Genomic DNA, 16,354 nt, shown 5'->3' with positions numbered 1-16,354 from the left:
ATTCCTAATTTGAATTTTTCCCCACATACCTAATACAAATGGTTCTGAAATTCAGTGCAGTAGTTATCTTCAGAAGCAGCTTTCAAAGAAAAAGTAATTAAAAAAAGAAAGAGCACTTTTGGCTTCTTACTAGATACCCACATGCCAATCTACTAATACTTGATTCAGCTCACTTCTCATTGAGCTGAGGCAGCATTTATGACATTGCTCATTAACAAGAGAACTAATGCAAAATTAAAGATTGAAGACCCTGTGCTTATTTTACCCAGCTACTTTTATAAGGCACACAGTCTTTCCCTTAGCAATAGACCACTGTAATAGTGCTAGCCAAGCTCAGAACATCACGCACCTACAGCTTCTACATCTGTTCCTCCAGATTGTCTTACACCCCCAAGCCCTTTCAAAAGGTTACCATGTTTGCGGTTCAGAAAACAAAAAAAGCAGGTGAGGTTCTGTAAAAAAAGAAATCAAACTGGGAACAACAGCAAGCATCTTCCACAACAAAACCATCCTTTGTCATCTTCATTATGGATCATCTTTATCACTTCCCTTTCTGAGGAAGCATGAAGTTATTTAGAGAGAGCTGAACAGGAAATAATGCTGAAGCACACGCACATTTATACATGTGTTTTCAGTGTTCAGTTGTGCTTAGAGGTAAGAACCTTTAAAGGCTGAACATTTACTTCATGTACCACAAACCCACAGGTATTAAAAACCAGAAGTTCACCAAATCTGAAGCAAATAAGCCTGATGCCTAGTGGGTTTGTTGCTGTGTGTGGTACAATTGCGTGCTGTCATAAAACTCTGTGCCTTCCACCTTACCTCCACACTGCTTCCTCCCACAAGACTAACCTTACCACACACACAAAAAGAATCCCCACAGATGAACTCACTTACAGCTACAAGAGTTTCAATTTACTGCAGCAGCTGCAGCAAGTTGATTTCTGAGCAGAAAGTGGCCTTTTGGAGAATTTCCAAGAAGAGCACAATCAGCACAGAGGAAACCCTAGAGTGAAACAAGCCCTTTTTTTGGAAGGTGGGTTCTTGTGCTGGGTTGTCTGTGAAGCTAAATATGTGGGTGGAAAAAACAATGCACACCAACTCAGCATTTCCATGTTCTCTTGAAAATACAGCATGTCATACTGCTATGGATTAACTATTTCCCTCTCTCAATGTAACACAAAAACTGTCCCTCAATGTGTTTCAGTAATGCATTGAAAAATATGAATGTGTACAGGAATTATGTTGCTGGATTGCCGTAATAGAATGCAGTATACCAGAGGAGAGAATGTCCAGCATTTATTTTCCACAAACAGATGACTTACGTCAGGTCTGATGAGGCAACCCCCCCCAAACAATATTTAATTCATAACTGAATATTCAGACTCTTGGATGCAGGGTGTCGTGGTCAGCATTAGAGCAGTATCAGGATCATTGCAACACGTATCCAGCTGCAGAGATGCACAAAGTCAGCCTCCGTGGGTAGAAAATCCTGACAAGTCCCTCTGTCAGGAGAAGGGCTGTCTGTGAGCATGTACCACGAGCACTGACCAGACTGTCTGATCCCAGGGAGAAGTCCACTGGAAAGCAGCTGCAAAAGTAAGAAGCTGGTGTTACACCACCTGGGGGAACCTAGTCAAAAACTCTTTACTATAACCACATGTGTACTCAGGCTCCACCGCAGTTCAAACTTGAGCTATATCTATAACCCAACAGAAATCTGCCTGGAATGTGTTTGTGTTTGGGAAGTATCCATCCTGAGGCAGTCCTGTGACAGGTGCTACCACCACCCATAGCTGTTTGCAATTGGACATGTCCAGAGAAGCTGAGCACCTGCAAACCTAGGCAGCTAGCCATTTTCAAGATTTAGCTTAACAACCTTATAGTTTGAGCCTAGTTCAATGGCAGAGGTCATGTACCCATCAGAAACACAGATCCCATCTCTGAAGAACTTGAGGAGAGGAGAAGGAGAGAGAGAGGAGTCCTGGTTTCAGCTGAGTTAGGGTAATTTTTCTTCTTAGTAGGTATGTTTTGGATTTGGTGTGGGAATAATGTTGAAAATACACTGATGTTTTAAGTTGTTGCTGGGTGATTTTTATACTAAGACAAGGACTTTTCCGTTTCTTGGGTCCTGCCAGCCAGAGGGCTGGAAATTGAGAGGGGACACAGCCAGGACAGCTGACTGAACTAGCCAAAGGGGTATTCCATACCATGGGACAGCATGCTCAGCAGGTAAAGCTGGGGAAAGAAAAAAGAGGGGAGGGACATTCGGAGTGGTGACGGTTTGTACTCCCAAGTAACTCTTATGCCTGACAGAGCCCTGCTGTCCTGGGGATGGCTGAGCCCTTGCCTGCAGGTGGGAAGTGGTGAATGAATTCCTTGCTTTGCTTTGCTTGTGTGTGGGGCTTTTGCTTTACCTATTAAACTGTCTTTATCTCTACCCACAAATTTTCTCACTTTTACTCTTCCAGTCGTCTCCCCTGTCCTGATGTGGAGGGAGTAAGCAAGTGGCTGTGTGGTGCTTGGAGAGAAAAGAGGAGAGAAAAGAATGCCTGCCAAACCGTGAACTGCAATTTAAATCTTTTGCAGATTTAGATTCATAGACTTACAGACAAGTATTTGAGGAAGAGATTTATTATTCGAAGCCATTGTTCTGTTTTCTCCTCACAGCCAACAGACTGGAAAAGGGGACAGGCCTGTCAAACTTGACTTACAGTTCTGGGTTCGCAGTGCCTCCAGGCTGCTGAGAAAGGAGTTGAACCACAGCACATGACACGTTCTTATCCATGAATCCAGGCACCCCGAGTCTGCATGCAGCAGTGGCTTGAGCCTGAAATCATGCTGTGGGAGACTGAGTTGGAACTGAGAAAGCCTTTCAGTATAAACAGGAGCTCACAGACACAAGAGTCTCTCATGTATTAATTAATGCATTCTTATGCAATGCAAATAATCAGATTACAGCTTGTACAGGTAAGGTCACTGCAGGACTGTGAATCCATAGAAGTGCTCTGAATTTGTATCCTTCTTTGTCCTTGAGGTAAAGCATCCCAGGAAATCCTAAAAAAAACCAAAACACCCCAAAACCTAACCCCCCCTATGTTTTACAAAAAGCACTTTTTATAGAAGGAAACTATATAAGAGTAAAGTGCTGCTGTTAAACCAAAAACTATAATACACCTACAATACTTTGTGCTAAAAACTTTTAAAATTTCTCTTGGGCAACAAAGAGAGATGGTACATCTTATGTTACACTTGTTGCTTGTTACAGCAGGTAATGGCTGCTTCTAGCTTTTGAAATCTGGAAGCAGCTTCTAACCAGTAAAACCACATGAGAAAACAGTTGACAGGAACATCACATTTGTCGTGCTGGATGGCTGTCTGATGCTTATTTCATCTGACTAGTATCTCCATAAACCTGTATTTTAGAGAATTATTCCATTTACAATAGTGTAACCACACAGAGCTAGGTTCTTAGAGCCGATTCTGCTTCAAAATGTCTCCAGTCTAACCAGTAGGACACTCTCTTTGGGTAAAGGTATTTGTGGAGACCTTCCTGATCTTTCAGTGATAGCAGATATATTTAGCATCCACACAAGTTCTGCTCTTATGTTTCTTTATTGTTCAAATAAATATTGATTCAGCACTCATACACCAGAGCATCATAACTGGAGGAGTAACTTCTGCCCTGCCCAAAGAAATGCGTAATATATGACACCTCACAACCCACATTGCATCTTCCTTCTTCAAATCCTGAGGTGACTAAGGTAATTCTATCCATGGCAAACTCAGAAATGTCTCTTTTCCTTTCCTTTTCTTCTTTTAGACCTTGTCGTGTTTAATGAGTGTATAGGCAGAAGAAAAACAAAATTAAACTGGAAACTGTGAAAACATGTACCCTGCTAAAAGCAACAAGCCCTGCAAGATCCTCTCCGTGGAGCTGCTCCATACTTTACTGAAGCAGAGTGGTAGCTGTAATTTCCTCAAGTAATGTCTGTTGGAGCTCCAGATCCAAACATGAGCCTGAGTTCAGCAACATCACAAGCTAAAAACAAACAACATGGGAACTCAATGCATATTTAAGGATACTTTTGGGAAAGGAAGAATGTAGCAAAGGAAGAGGAAGGCTGGGAATTTCCTAATCAGAATTTTCCAAGATACTGTAGTGATTTGGGAGAGCAGTTGTACGAAAAGCCAATAAAGAATAAAAATCCAATTGCTTAGGTAGTTTTGAGAGGTAATCTTGGTTTTCTAGAGAGAAGGAAGTTAATTTTTCTAAAATCACTTGTGAAATACAGTATCTGCCAGCGTAATTATAAGTTGGCAGGATCTGCCTGAATGAGTGTTCTTAATTTGCCTCCAGATTGCAGCTGTACAGTTTATAAGAGCTAATTCCTGCCACATCTCACTGCAAATGCCAGTTTGCCCAGTCAAAGGTAGTATTCCACTGTAGTTATACCATTATTCTATGTGTTATGAGTAGGTGCTGGCACAATATTGGTGTGTCAATCTGGCATTGCATGTCAAGAGTTTTTACTGACTATTAAGTAGGAGACTTGGCTGCCATTTGAGCCAATTACCATTGGAATAAAAAATTTAAATCTGTGCCAAGATTTGTTTCTGTTGATCCAAATTTGACTACTTATCTTTAAACACCTGCTTAAATCGTACTGAAGTCAAACAAAGTGTATGTGTAAGCATTCTCTCAGGCCAGGAAGAGACCAGGGAGTGTAGATCTCAGAGATTACTCACCACAGGCCCCTGGAAATGCCGCATGTCCTGTTTTAATGTCATTACCTAGTAGAGTTGTTTTATTTGCCCATGTTTAAAAGCACTTTTGGAATACACTAAACACTCTGTTCTCCAAACTCCAATACTGATCCTAGTTTGTAAGTGTTATGTGATGCCTTTTCTACTGCAGTCCCTGTCACTAATGATTAAAAAACCCACACAGAAAACCAGACAAAAAAACCACAGAAAAAGAGGCCACACAAAGCAACCTTACCAACCAAAAATTAAAATCGCTCTTGTACAACACACATCACCTAAGATTGCATCAAGTGGTTACAGAAGGGGTACCTCCTGAATTGTTTTTAGACTAAGCACCTCGCACAAAGGGTCCCGAGACTGCGCCGCCCCCCCTTGCAGAGGAGTCTTTGCCTCTCAAGCTGTTGGTTTGTCCCGTCCCCCCAAGGTATTCCACTGATGTTTATTTTTTAAACCCTAGAACACAGCCCACGTTCGGGCGGGCAGCCCCCCAGTGGACGCTCCCCGCGGTGTGCAGCAGCAGCCCCCGTCCCCACGGGCCGGCAGGGCGCCGCCTGGCGGGCGGGTCGTCCCCGTGCAGGCTGCGCGGCCGTGGCCCAGCTCACCTGCCCGCCGCACTCTGCCGCCAGGTGTCAGCAGAGGAACTCGTATGGAAACGGCGCCGCGGAAAACAAAAAACCATCCTCCCAGCCCCAGCCCCACACTCCCCACCCCAAATAAATAAATAAATAAATAAATAAATATTAAAAAGAGAGAAAAAGAAGGGGTGGGGTGTGTGGGGTGTGTGAGAGAAGGGCAAATGACTCCCAACCGGCACCTCCGTGGCTCAAGCGGTTTTCGTCTTTCCTGACATTCCGCTAGATGGCAGCAGTGCAACCAGGCTGAAACGGACGGTAATGGGCTTGTGGAGAAAACGATCTTATCCCTGCTGCTAAACCCTCAGAGAGCAATGCAGTTAAGCAATTCGCATTATTGGCGGTTTTCCTGGAAATTACAGAGCCCTTTGCTTTTAGGCTTCCCGCCTGCATCAATAATTTACAAAAATACATCTCTGCATTGTATGCAATGCACTTAAATAAAATGTACTTGGGCTGGAAAAAGCAAGTATTGTTGTTTTAATGTGAATAATTACTTCATAATGTCAGCTATTAGTCTTGTAAAATGCTCCCAACTTCTTACTTTCATAAGCTGAGTGGACCTGATCTTTCAGAGAACACCCATCTATGCTGAAACTGCAGCAAGCCAGGAGACAGTTCCCCTATATATTTACAGCGATGCTCAATTTTATAATGGGGATACTAATTTTGTACCAGTACATTAAAACGCTGCTACACTTCTGCTATTGGCTGCTCACTAGATTAAAGCAGTAGACTATTTCACCTGTGTCTTTGAACCAGTTATGGTACAAGCTAGACTAGGGCCCAAGTAGTTACAGTACGAACAAGATTCAAACACAGGCCGGGTGAGGAAGTAAAGAATTAAACACGCTTATCTTACTGTCACACTGTGCTTGAAGATGAATCCATCCTGACCTGCGCTAAAGCACTACAAAGCTTCTGTAAGTGGGACACATGCTAGAATCCAGAGAAGACAATACACAGTCTATCATTTTTCATGCAAAGAGAGGTAGATCTGGTATAAATCCAACCTTCGAGCTTTTGTGCATTTGTGAGACTCCCTGTGTGAGCAACGGAGAGCTCCATCTCAATAGTATTCATAGCCCCTTACCCTAATACAGAGGTAGAAAGTGTCTGCAGCACTCAGACTATTTTTCAGAAACAAAAGAAATAATTTAAGCTCTCTCTTTTTTCAATCACTTTTAATTTTGTAATTTTATCCCATATTTTCATTCTTCTGAATTATTCTGAGGTATATGAACTGTCTGAGTGCTCTTAACATTTAATTTTGGGCCTTTCATTTACAGAGACCCTTCTTCACAGCATGGCTATATAACATCTATCTTTTTAAAGTGTATTCTAATTCTAGTTTATACTCTACTACTCCACAAATTTTGCTCCAGTTTTTGACATGTCAGATTAAGAAACTATTGGCACTCCAGTTTTTGGGATGACAGAGTTGCTACACTTCAACTAACATGACACAGGGATGAAGAAACCCTGTCTCAGGGAATTCTTTTGACAGTAGCTCAGCATCCATTTTTTGTTTTTCTTCTCTGGGAAAGCAGAATAAAACATTTATGCATTCAGGCTAGCTTTTTACTAAATGCTGCATCATTGCAGCAATACGTTCCGTCACTAAGTAATGTGTAAATTTTTGGTTTAGGATTCTTTGGGATATCTTGGATGCCACTGTATCATACTTTTCTGTATACCAATAATAGCTATCATAAAAAAAAGAACAGGACGGTTGGTGTTTATTAGAAAAAATAGTCAGCAGGTTTTCTGTACATACTGTATGTACTATATCACACATCTGATCTAAACCACTAGTACAAAGAAGGCGGCACTAAGAAAAGTAGTGTATTTATAGTTTTCTTTTTTAATTGTACCCATAAGGATACGTTCTGCTGTGCTCGGAGTATTTGTCTCTTTTCAGGATCAATTCCTTATGCTGCACAGGAACATTGTAAAATAGTGATGTCAAACAAATTGTATTTGTGGCAAAAAATTGGAATTCAAATAAAACAAGGGAGGGGAATAGTATCATAAAAATATTTATTGAAAAAATTCCCATCATCATTTGGCCGTACTAAGTAAGTAAAACGCTGAGCGTGACTATGGTAATTAGAATGCAAACAGCTAGTACCATGAGCAGGATGATTCGGCAACATTTGGAATGCTTTTTTTCCCTTTCTTTCTTTTTTAACAAGGTATCATACCCAGGAGTATAAATGTCCCCCATCCAGAACCGTAGATCATTAGGATTTTCCTAAAAGAAAAATCAGAAGAATAACTCAGTTCCACTCTCTTGCACATAAAGTCATTAGAACATAGCCAGAAGTATTTTGGCTATCATCAGATAGTGATTAATGAATTTAAGGCATCACAACACAAACGCAAGAAACTTTCACTTGAACATAGGTTATGGTACTTGCCAGATACTGCAAATGTTCCACTGGGGAAAATTAAAATCACACTTTTCAGCCAGGAACCAAATGCAGGACACCAGCTATTGAAATTTGATTAAAAAACCCAGAAGAAACTATGTTGTCTTTTCAAGTAGAGTTGTCAATTTAGAAACACAGATCTTTTTGGGGGAAAAAAGAAAAAAAAAAAAAAAAAAAAAGGAAATAAAGAAAAAAAAAAAAAAAAGGTAACCCTAAAAGTTATTTGTGTCCACCCACAGGCAGGCAAGTTCCCATATAGTGTGGATGAGGCTGAGAAAATATATGTTTTTTGGTAATGGAATAATGTTTTGAACAGTTATTGAAGTGGGTATATAATATTTAAGTGCCTTGTTTATAGTTCTTCCTTATATAAACGGGGAACCTGAGCTGTGGGGTGTTGCAGTTTAAGACTCTCTGGTCACAGAGGTTGTGTTCTGCAGAACTGAAAATCCTGTGGTCTAATCAGATACATAGACTTTTCCTGATCAGACCCATGTTAGTTTCATGTCTGTACAGAAAATACATCTCTATTTACTTCTGGATCCCCACCGAAAGAACTAAGTGGGCTGCACAGTGGTTCATGCACACACACCACACAGATCAGCAATTATCTTTGCACAAATGCAGCGCAACAGCCTGTTACCTTTATGTGGCTGGCCAAGTCAGAGTGCAGCGAGTGTCTGTCATAGTCTTGCACGGTCCAGGAAGGGGTCTTTTTCTTTTCCTCCCAGTCATCATCTACCTGGATATCACTATACAAGGGGTTGCTTTTGATTGTGGATTTCAGGGTGACGGGTGTAATGTGTTTCCCAAGGGCTTTGTCTATAATGTCTTGACTGACCCCATTTGAGTCTAGGCCCGGCAGCTCACTGATGTTCCTCTTCTCGCTCTGTAAGGCACAAGTTAGATCAGAAGTTGGCTTTCATCTTCATTTACCTACAATGCAGGCCCTCTTCCAAAATTATCATTTGTAATATGACAGAATATTTTTTAAAATTACACACTAAGCAAATTTTCTCATTCTGGCAAACATCTACAGTGCATTAAAGGTACTGTTCACTCTGGGCAGATTTCTTCCTTCTGGGGAAAGCACGTGGGTACAATCTGAACTTTGAATGCTTTTGCAAATGTGAGCTGTCATTATGCCTGCTGAAAGCAAGCCTCTGCTTTAGCAAAACAGTGCTGTGGAGCACTGTGGTAGAAGATGCAGTTCTGCTGAGAGCCACAGGTGTATGATGCAGAAGCAGAGGTACAAGGACAAAGCAGAATGAAGCACAGGGCGAATGCTGTGTAACTGCCTTGGCTGGAGCTGCACCTCTGACAGCAGGGTTGTGATTCACAGTTCTGTTCACTCTGTTGAGTGCTAGACCCAAGTCAGGATGTCAGAGACCCTTCATTCAGTTAAGGGAGAGTCCTTGATTTGGGTACTACCAAAACTCAAACGTAATTAAATATCTGAGCAGTCTCCCAGCAACAATAATCACTAAACAGGACCTTTTAGGACAAGAGAGTGGCAAGGGAGGAGAAAGAACAACCCTGGTGGGATTACATTTTGGACAACTTGCAAACTGCCGCTTAACACAACACTAAGAGCCTCTTCAGGTGCTGGTAAGATGGTAGTTACCATATTTTTTGATCTGTAATTCCATGGAGGAATGCAATCAGGCTCTCCAATTCACCATGTTCAATATTTTTGTTCACCACAGCTTTCTGCCCCTGAATTAATCCATCACTCATCTGAGGTTTTAGCCTCATCAGTTTCCTTCCCGCTAACCCTCTCCCGTGTCTCAGGACTGCTTCTACAGGACCATCACAGTACAAATTTGGGTTTCCTCATCGGCAAATACTACTCACCTATTAACACCTTCGTCCTTAGGAACTTCATGTTGAGACAAGGGGAGCCTTGCCCTGACAAGGTGGCCCTGCGGCAGGTGTGCTGGGGAAGGGGCACACTCCCCAGAATATGGGAATACAGTGGGCGCACATCACAACAGATGAAGAAACTGGGACCTGAGAAACTTCTTCCATGAAAGGACATCTTTCCCAGGATATTTCTCTTATATTGAGATCTCCAGCTTTTAAGTTGCCATGGGCTGCATGGACTTCAGCAGCCAAAGGGCTCACTGCTGTTAGGGGTGTGTCCTGCTCCTCTTTCCACCCTTCTGGTGGGGGAACAGGGGATCCCCCCCTCCACCCACACACAGGGTCTGGGAGCTGCTCAGATCCCACATCAGCCAATGTAGGCCTCTAAGCTGATAGCAAACTGTTGACTACTTCTGCTTGAGTAATTTTTTGCCCCCTTTGTGGGCTGGTGAATCCACTTCCAGTGGAAGCCAGCTGCTACATGTCATCACCTACTTTATGCCTCAGTGCCTGTGCATACACATAGACATATGCGAGTTGGTCTGGGGCAGGCAGATGTAGAACAAGGAGAAGGAGGACTGGCTTCCTTCAGAAAGGAAAGGTGGAGAAGAGAAAACAACAGTTTTGTTGAAGGAACCCTAGGAGAAAACATCATGCTGGTATTCTAAATCATGCACACATCATGCTGCCATCACTAAATGGTGCACAAGTGACTAAGTATGTTTCCCATCAGTAATTACTATTAGTAGGTGGATGGATCCTCAGTGCCTTTTCAGTCCCTCTGTTAGTTCATAATTTCCATATGTCATTCCTTAGCTTTGACATGTCCCCTGACACTATTACACTTTGCATTGCAGTGACAGCTGGGACTGAAGCTTTCTGGGTTGTACTGGTCGGATTTCAGCTGAGCTGGTGTTTTTAACTGTCATTTCTTTCTGACTGTATTTTATTTTATTTTATTTTATTTAGTTTATTTTATTTCATTTCTTCCTTAAAATTTGTCATTAACCTTAATGACACTTCCCTCAAGCTTGCTAGATACTCGAACTTGGAGAACATTTTGTTGAAGAATACAAACTGTCTCACCAGGGGATGCTTGGTCTCCCTAGGCTAAAATGGTGTGAAAAGAACGCGACTTGACAGTAATTTCTAAAGCTGTTTTAAATAAAATGCTCCAAAACTTGGAATAGATGTCATGATACAAATTGTTTTATAAAGAAAGTACTTTGTGGCAAAACATTTTTTCCCATTCCATCTGGAGTACCTTCCTTTTCATGGCCATGAGAACAGGAGAATGTCATAGCCTGGAGCAGAGGTAGAGAGGGAATAGGATGGGAGGGACAACAGGGTTTTACTGTTAGAACTGGACTGGAATTTGGTGTAGGAGATAGTTTGTAGAAGTTTTGGAGAACAGACATTGAAGTGCTAAGTTGATAAGGAGAAGGCATTTGAGTGCAGGCAAACGCTTGGTTGTGAAACTTCTGCAGTAGGTATGTCCTAGAAATTAGTTAGGGAAAAGGAAGGACAGAAGCCTGAAGCACACACACACATACAAAAAAGAACCAACAAACCCCCAAAAGTTTAGGCCCAAGAAATTATACAGAGAAATACGAAGAAGATTGCATGAAATATATGCATTGATAGAAGCAGAGAAAGAGGAGACTAGATAATAAAAAATATCCCTGCTAGTATTAATTCTAGCAAAACCTACTTATTTATTCTTCTCAGATTCGGAACATCTCCCAACAGTTTTCACAGATTTCTGTTTTGATTGTGATTCACGAAGAAAATATTCATGAAAGAAAGAGGAAAGTATTGTAAACTTAGATATCCATATGTGGTACGGAATTTATATGATACACACCAGAGGCAATTTATGTTACTATTCATTAAATGGAAGATGGAACAGCAAATACTCAAAACAGCAATAGTTACAAAGAACTCTGAGAAACTGTAGATGAAATGTGTTGACAAAATACTTATTTAACAAGATGAAAAATGCTGAACTCTGCACACACATAACTGTGTTTGATGTACATATAGCTTATGAGCAAGAAAGCTGTTATGGTTTGTAACTTGTGTTTCACTGAGAACAGTTTGTATCTCTTTGACATACCCAGAGAACTGGCATGTAAAAAAAGAGGATTCTGTAAAAAGCCTGAAGATCTACAAAAAGTCAATGTTAGTTCCATCCCTGGTCAAAATGTGCTTACTCCACAGGTTTTTCTTGCACAAATTATGCATATAGGTACATTACAAAATATAAAAAAATATAAATGTATCTATATTGCTAGGAAACAATTTAATCTCATTTTAATTGTGAATTCATTATTTTGTTCCTGCTGTTGTCATTGTTGTTAGCACTGAAACAACCTGAGAGTATAACAATTCTTCCCTCAGTCTGTGATATGAGACATCAAGCTAATCACCCACCAAACCCATGAAATCAACAGTTAAGGCTAGGTCTTGGTCTCAAGCCCATCTGTCTGCTAGAAGAGACCAAAGAGACACCTAAAAAATTAGGGAAATTTACTTCCTGGAAGTCATTTTTTTCTTTATTTCCCCCAAAGACAGTTCCTCTTGTCCCATGGCTAGCCATGGTCTCCAGCTGCCTCTGGGGGAGATACTCAATGAAAGTGACAAATATTCTCAATGAGCAGCTATGCCTGGAAGTTTTAACCAAGGGAGTCTTTAAGGAGCTTAGGGCCACCAGATACTGCAGGATTTGTTTTGTAACAACTTCCTCAATCCTAATGAAAGTGGGTAGCAGAGTGATTATTATATTTGCATGTAATTTATTTAAGACTATGACTCTCCATTGTGCAAAAACTTTGTAATGCACCCTGTAGGACTCTCTTAGCACTTGGAAGGCCATTTTTCCTGATGCAGAGACATGTTTCTAAGACAGACAAAAGGTCTGATACATCAAAAGCTGATAGGTGGTCACACAAAAATCCCTGTGATAGTTTTAACTGTATAATTATTGCTAGGTATTTGTTCAATAAAAACCTCCTCATTTATCAGGATAAATAATTATTAGCTCTTTAGAATTTCTTGAAGAAATGTGATTTCATAAGTGATGCTGCAGAAAAGCAATCAGGAAGGCTAGGAATAACCAAGGGTAAGTAAGCAGATCTGAAAGACAGTAGGACAAACTGCTCACATCAAGGGTTTCTGAGAATGAGTTTTCATACCAAAGGAACTAAAGGGGGTCAGAATTGTTTGCCAGACACAAAGCAACCTGGGAAGCCACCTGACATGGGTAAGAGGGAGATCAGTAGATGGTTATAAATGCTTAAGCCAAGGTGGCAGGAACATTCAGAGAAAAGCAGGCATTTATACTATTTTAATTGTGCAGCACTGAGAGTACTTCTGTCCTCACAATGAATCTAAAGGAAGCTGTTTTATCTGTCTTTGCTAATGGAGTTCTGCTGGGTTGTGAGCACATTATGTAAAAACTCTGTATGGTGTCAGACCAAAGCTCCTGCCAGCCTTGCAGCTGGCTCTGATTGTGGCCAGTTGCAGATGTCTCAGGAAGAATAACTGCAAGTATGTAATGCATGTATGAGCCAGGGCACAAACAAGTGACTGTAAACCAGCACCTGACTTATAGGTAAAGAGAATTTCCTGTCGTAGTACACTGAGAAACAAAGGCAGGACACAGGCATTAGCTCCGATGAGAGAGCGGGAGCGAATGCAGTTAGCAGGATAACCATAATACCTGCAGGCCAAAATTTGTTCAGAGTCGTGAATCAAAAGAAGTAACACAGTGTTCAAAGATCATACGCTTTCTGCTGTCTTCCAGAAACAGGGAAAAAGGGGAAATATAAGCAGGAATGAAAACTCTGAGAAGTGCAGAAAATGACCAGGAAGAATACAGGAGAGACGTGCACCCCACACATCAGAAGTAGATATAGGGGATTAATCATCTCATGTATGCTGAACATTAAAACATTCTGTGGGGCAGAGGGTCCAATGGGACTGGAAATTTTCAGGGCAATCAGAAAGCAGTCAGTAGCTAGCCATTTGCAAGAGAAACAGTCTGTGCTTTTTACACTGCTTTTCACAAGGAAGGGCCAAGATTACGGGACTGCTTTATGGTTTGTTTTATTCAGAGTAGATGCAAATATACAGCGAGCAGGGAAGCTGTTCAGTTTACCTGATACAGAAGGGGAAAGTAAGGAGACAAAGCAGCAACTTTTTGGTCAGCAACAGGAATTGTCACTATGTCAAGCTGCTTCTTACAATGGAAATAAATTTAAAAACTTATAGGTGGAAAAAACACAAAAGTGCTTAAGTGCAATTGAATTGAAGTGATTTCATAATGAAGGTCTGGAAAAGACCACAAACACACCACTGAGAAGTCACTTTACATGGGGAGCCCTGAGTAGCAGTGAATTTCTGAAGAGGGAATTTAGGCTACTCTTAAGGTTTAATGACTTTGGGAGTCTGTAGGTCATGCACATATGTTTTGAAATGAATTCTCCTCCCTCCCCCACCCCATTTCCGTTTCTGAATTAACTAACCCTTAACCCCATTAGCTCTCTCATCTTAAAGCAAAATATGTTATTCCTGTGCCATTAGTTCTCCACTGTGCCATCATGTTTATTCTAATGTCTGGAACTCATCAGTTCTTTTCCCTTTATTTGATTGTCAGCAAAAGCGAAAAAAGGAGGTGAGTTCATAAGGGAGCAAGAATAAGGCACAATGAATTTTTTCTGGACAGCTTGAATTCACTAATGACTACAGTTGAAAGTATAGGTTGTGCCCTAGGTTTAACATTTATAAAACGTACCGCATTGCAAACTGCATTTCTGGAGACATGGTGAGCAGGCATTTCCTTTGAAATGGCCATCCCGGGGCTGGGAACAAAGTTCCAGGAAAACCCTCTTGCTGGTGGTGAAGGGCAAGAGCACAGGGCTTCCCACACATTTTTAATCCTTCTGCAGCTCTGCAGCCCTGGCTTGGTGACAGTGCGTCCTGTTTAACAACAATGGGGAAAAGAATCCCTGCTGTGGAGAAGGCTCTGTGTGTGGTTGCCTCCCTCCTGCACAAAAGAGGGGCTTAGGTGGAGTGGAGAGTGGGGCCAGCATTGCACCATACCCCATTGTTTGGGATCCCGCAGGCTCCTTCCCTTGGTTAGGGCTCTTTGCGTGGGAGACGACAGGCGATGTCCCCTCCCAGCTGTCCTTGGGGAATCGCCAGCAAAGATTATACAATATGAGCAGAAGCGGCTGGAGGCACTGGTGCAGGCAGAGGGAAGGGTGTCTGGGATGGGGACGAGGGTAGTAAAGGTACGGGGGGGTCATGGAAGTGGGTGTTAGGAGGGGGAGGACTTTTGCATGTGGGTGAGGGCTGGAACAGACCCTGGGAGGGGGTGAAGGGGTTTGGGGAGCTGACGGGGATAAACGTCTGAAAGGGGAGAAGTGCAACTGGAAGTAGCTGCGGGACATGGTAAGGATCTTTCTCTTCCCCTCCCCTCCTCCAGGCTGATGTTTTTTCAGCTCCCACTCTCATTCCCCTGGGGAATTGGATACCCACCCTAAGGATGCTCAGACACTTTTCCACTCCCCCACCCCTCTGCCACCCCCCACCCCCCTGCCACGCTTATGTGCGCCTCTGTCCCTTGACAAGAACCAGACCTTGGAGCTTTTGCTGAAGCTCGGGGTGGGGAGAGGCGAAGGGCTCCCCAGGCAGCGGGAGAGGAGTGCTGTGGAGCAGCAAGTGGGGCCCAGAGGGGCGTGAGCTGATGCAGCTGTAACGCTGCTGATCCAGACATGAACTTCTCCTCCGCCAGATCCAGGGCCTTTACTAGGCAGCACACATTCACATTTTTACCAAGAAACTGCTGCTACTTCTATATAATAACCTGGATTAATGCAGTCAATGTGTTTCATACTTTCAACAGCTGTCTGTCAGGATAACAGGAAGGTCAAAGTAGAATGAGAAAACACAGCAAAATAAAGAGGAAGCCACAGCACAGACAGAGATATGTAGACATATATAAGCTTGTGAGATACTAGTGAGAATCTCCAGTGCTCTCTCTAATGTGCCTTTTCATCGAGTTTCAGGGGTATGACCTGGCTTTCAGATTTAAGTCTGAGTTTTTGTCTTACTTCTTCATGGGGCATGTTTCATTCACCCCCTTAGTACAATAAGTTGTAATTATTGTACTAAGGGGGTGAATTAATATCAGTAGGCTTTCTGGGAAATGCTGCGAAAATGTTAGGATGAGCAGTAGAAAGCCTAACGTACCAAAACAAGCCAGCAGACAGCCCCAAAGAGAGCAGTTCTTCCCTTGCAGCCTGATTCTCCCTGAAGCCAATGGGAAAACTTACGGGAATATCAGTGATGCAGTCAGAGATGCAGGAAGCTGAATCCATAGCTGAAGCCTCAACCGCATGTTATTTTCCTCCTGATCCCCAAAATGAGGTGGAAAAATCAGGAAAAATGTCAGCCTCTTTTAGACCTTACCTGTAAATAGACCCTGTTGTGCCACCGCTGCACTCCAGGTAAAGCTGCTTCTGGGAATTTTGCCAGCGTGGCTTCCAGAAAGGCAGATTTTTTTACTAAAGACTTCACCTCCAGTTGCAGGAATTTATCAGGATGGTTGTTGTTTGGCAAAACAGAGAAGTCCATGTTTCTGTCCTGTAAAGTAAT

At 42.2% G+C, this 16,354-nt stretch overlaps 1 protein-coding gene across 1 annotated transcript; it reads right to left on the bottom strand.

The window, feature by feature from the left end:
- Window positions 1–7,457: 7,457 nt before the first annotated feature.
- MINAR2 (membrane integral NOTCH2 associated receptor 2) lies at window positions 7,458–16,354 on the bottom strand. Its single transcript, XM_040580494.1, has 3 exons — window positions 16,169–16,354; window positions 8,475–8,720; window positions 7,458–7,653 (listed from the first exon to the last, which is right to left on the bottom strand). The coding sequence occupies exons 1-3, from the start codon at window positions 16,331–16,333 to the stop codon at window positions 7,474–7,476; spliced, it is 591 nt and encodes a 196-aa protein (XP_040436428.1). The 5' UTR covers window positions 16,334–16,354; the 3' UTR covers window positions 7,458–7,473.

Source organism: Falco naumanni, chromosome Z (genome assembly GCF_017639655.2).
Source record: "Falco naumanni isolate bFalNau1 chromosome Z, bFalNau1.pat, whole genome shotgun sequence".
Lineage (NCBI taxonomy): Eukaryota > Metazoa > Chordata > Aves > Falconiformes > Falconidae > Falco > Falco naumanni.
The sequence above is the reverse complement of the archived record's forward strand: the minus strand, read 5'-3'. Positions and strand labels throughout refer to the sequence as shown.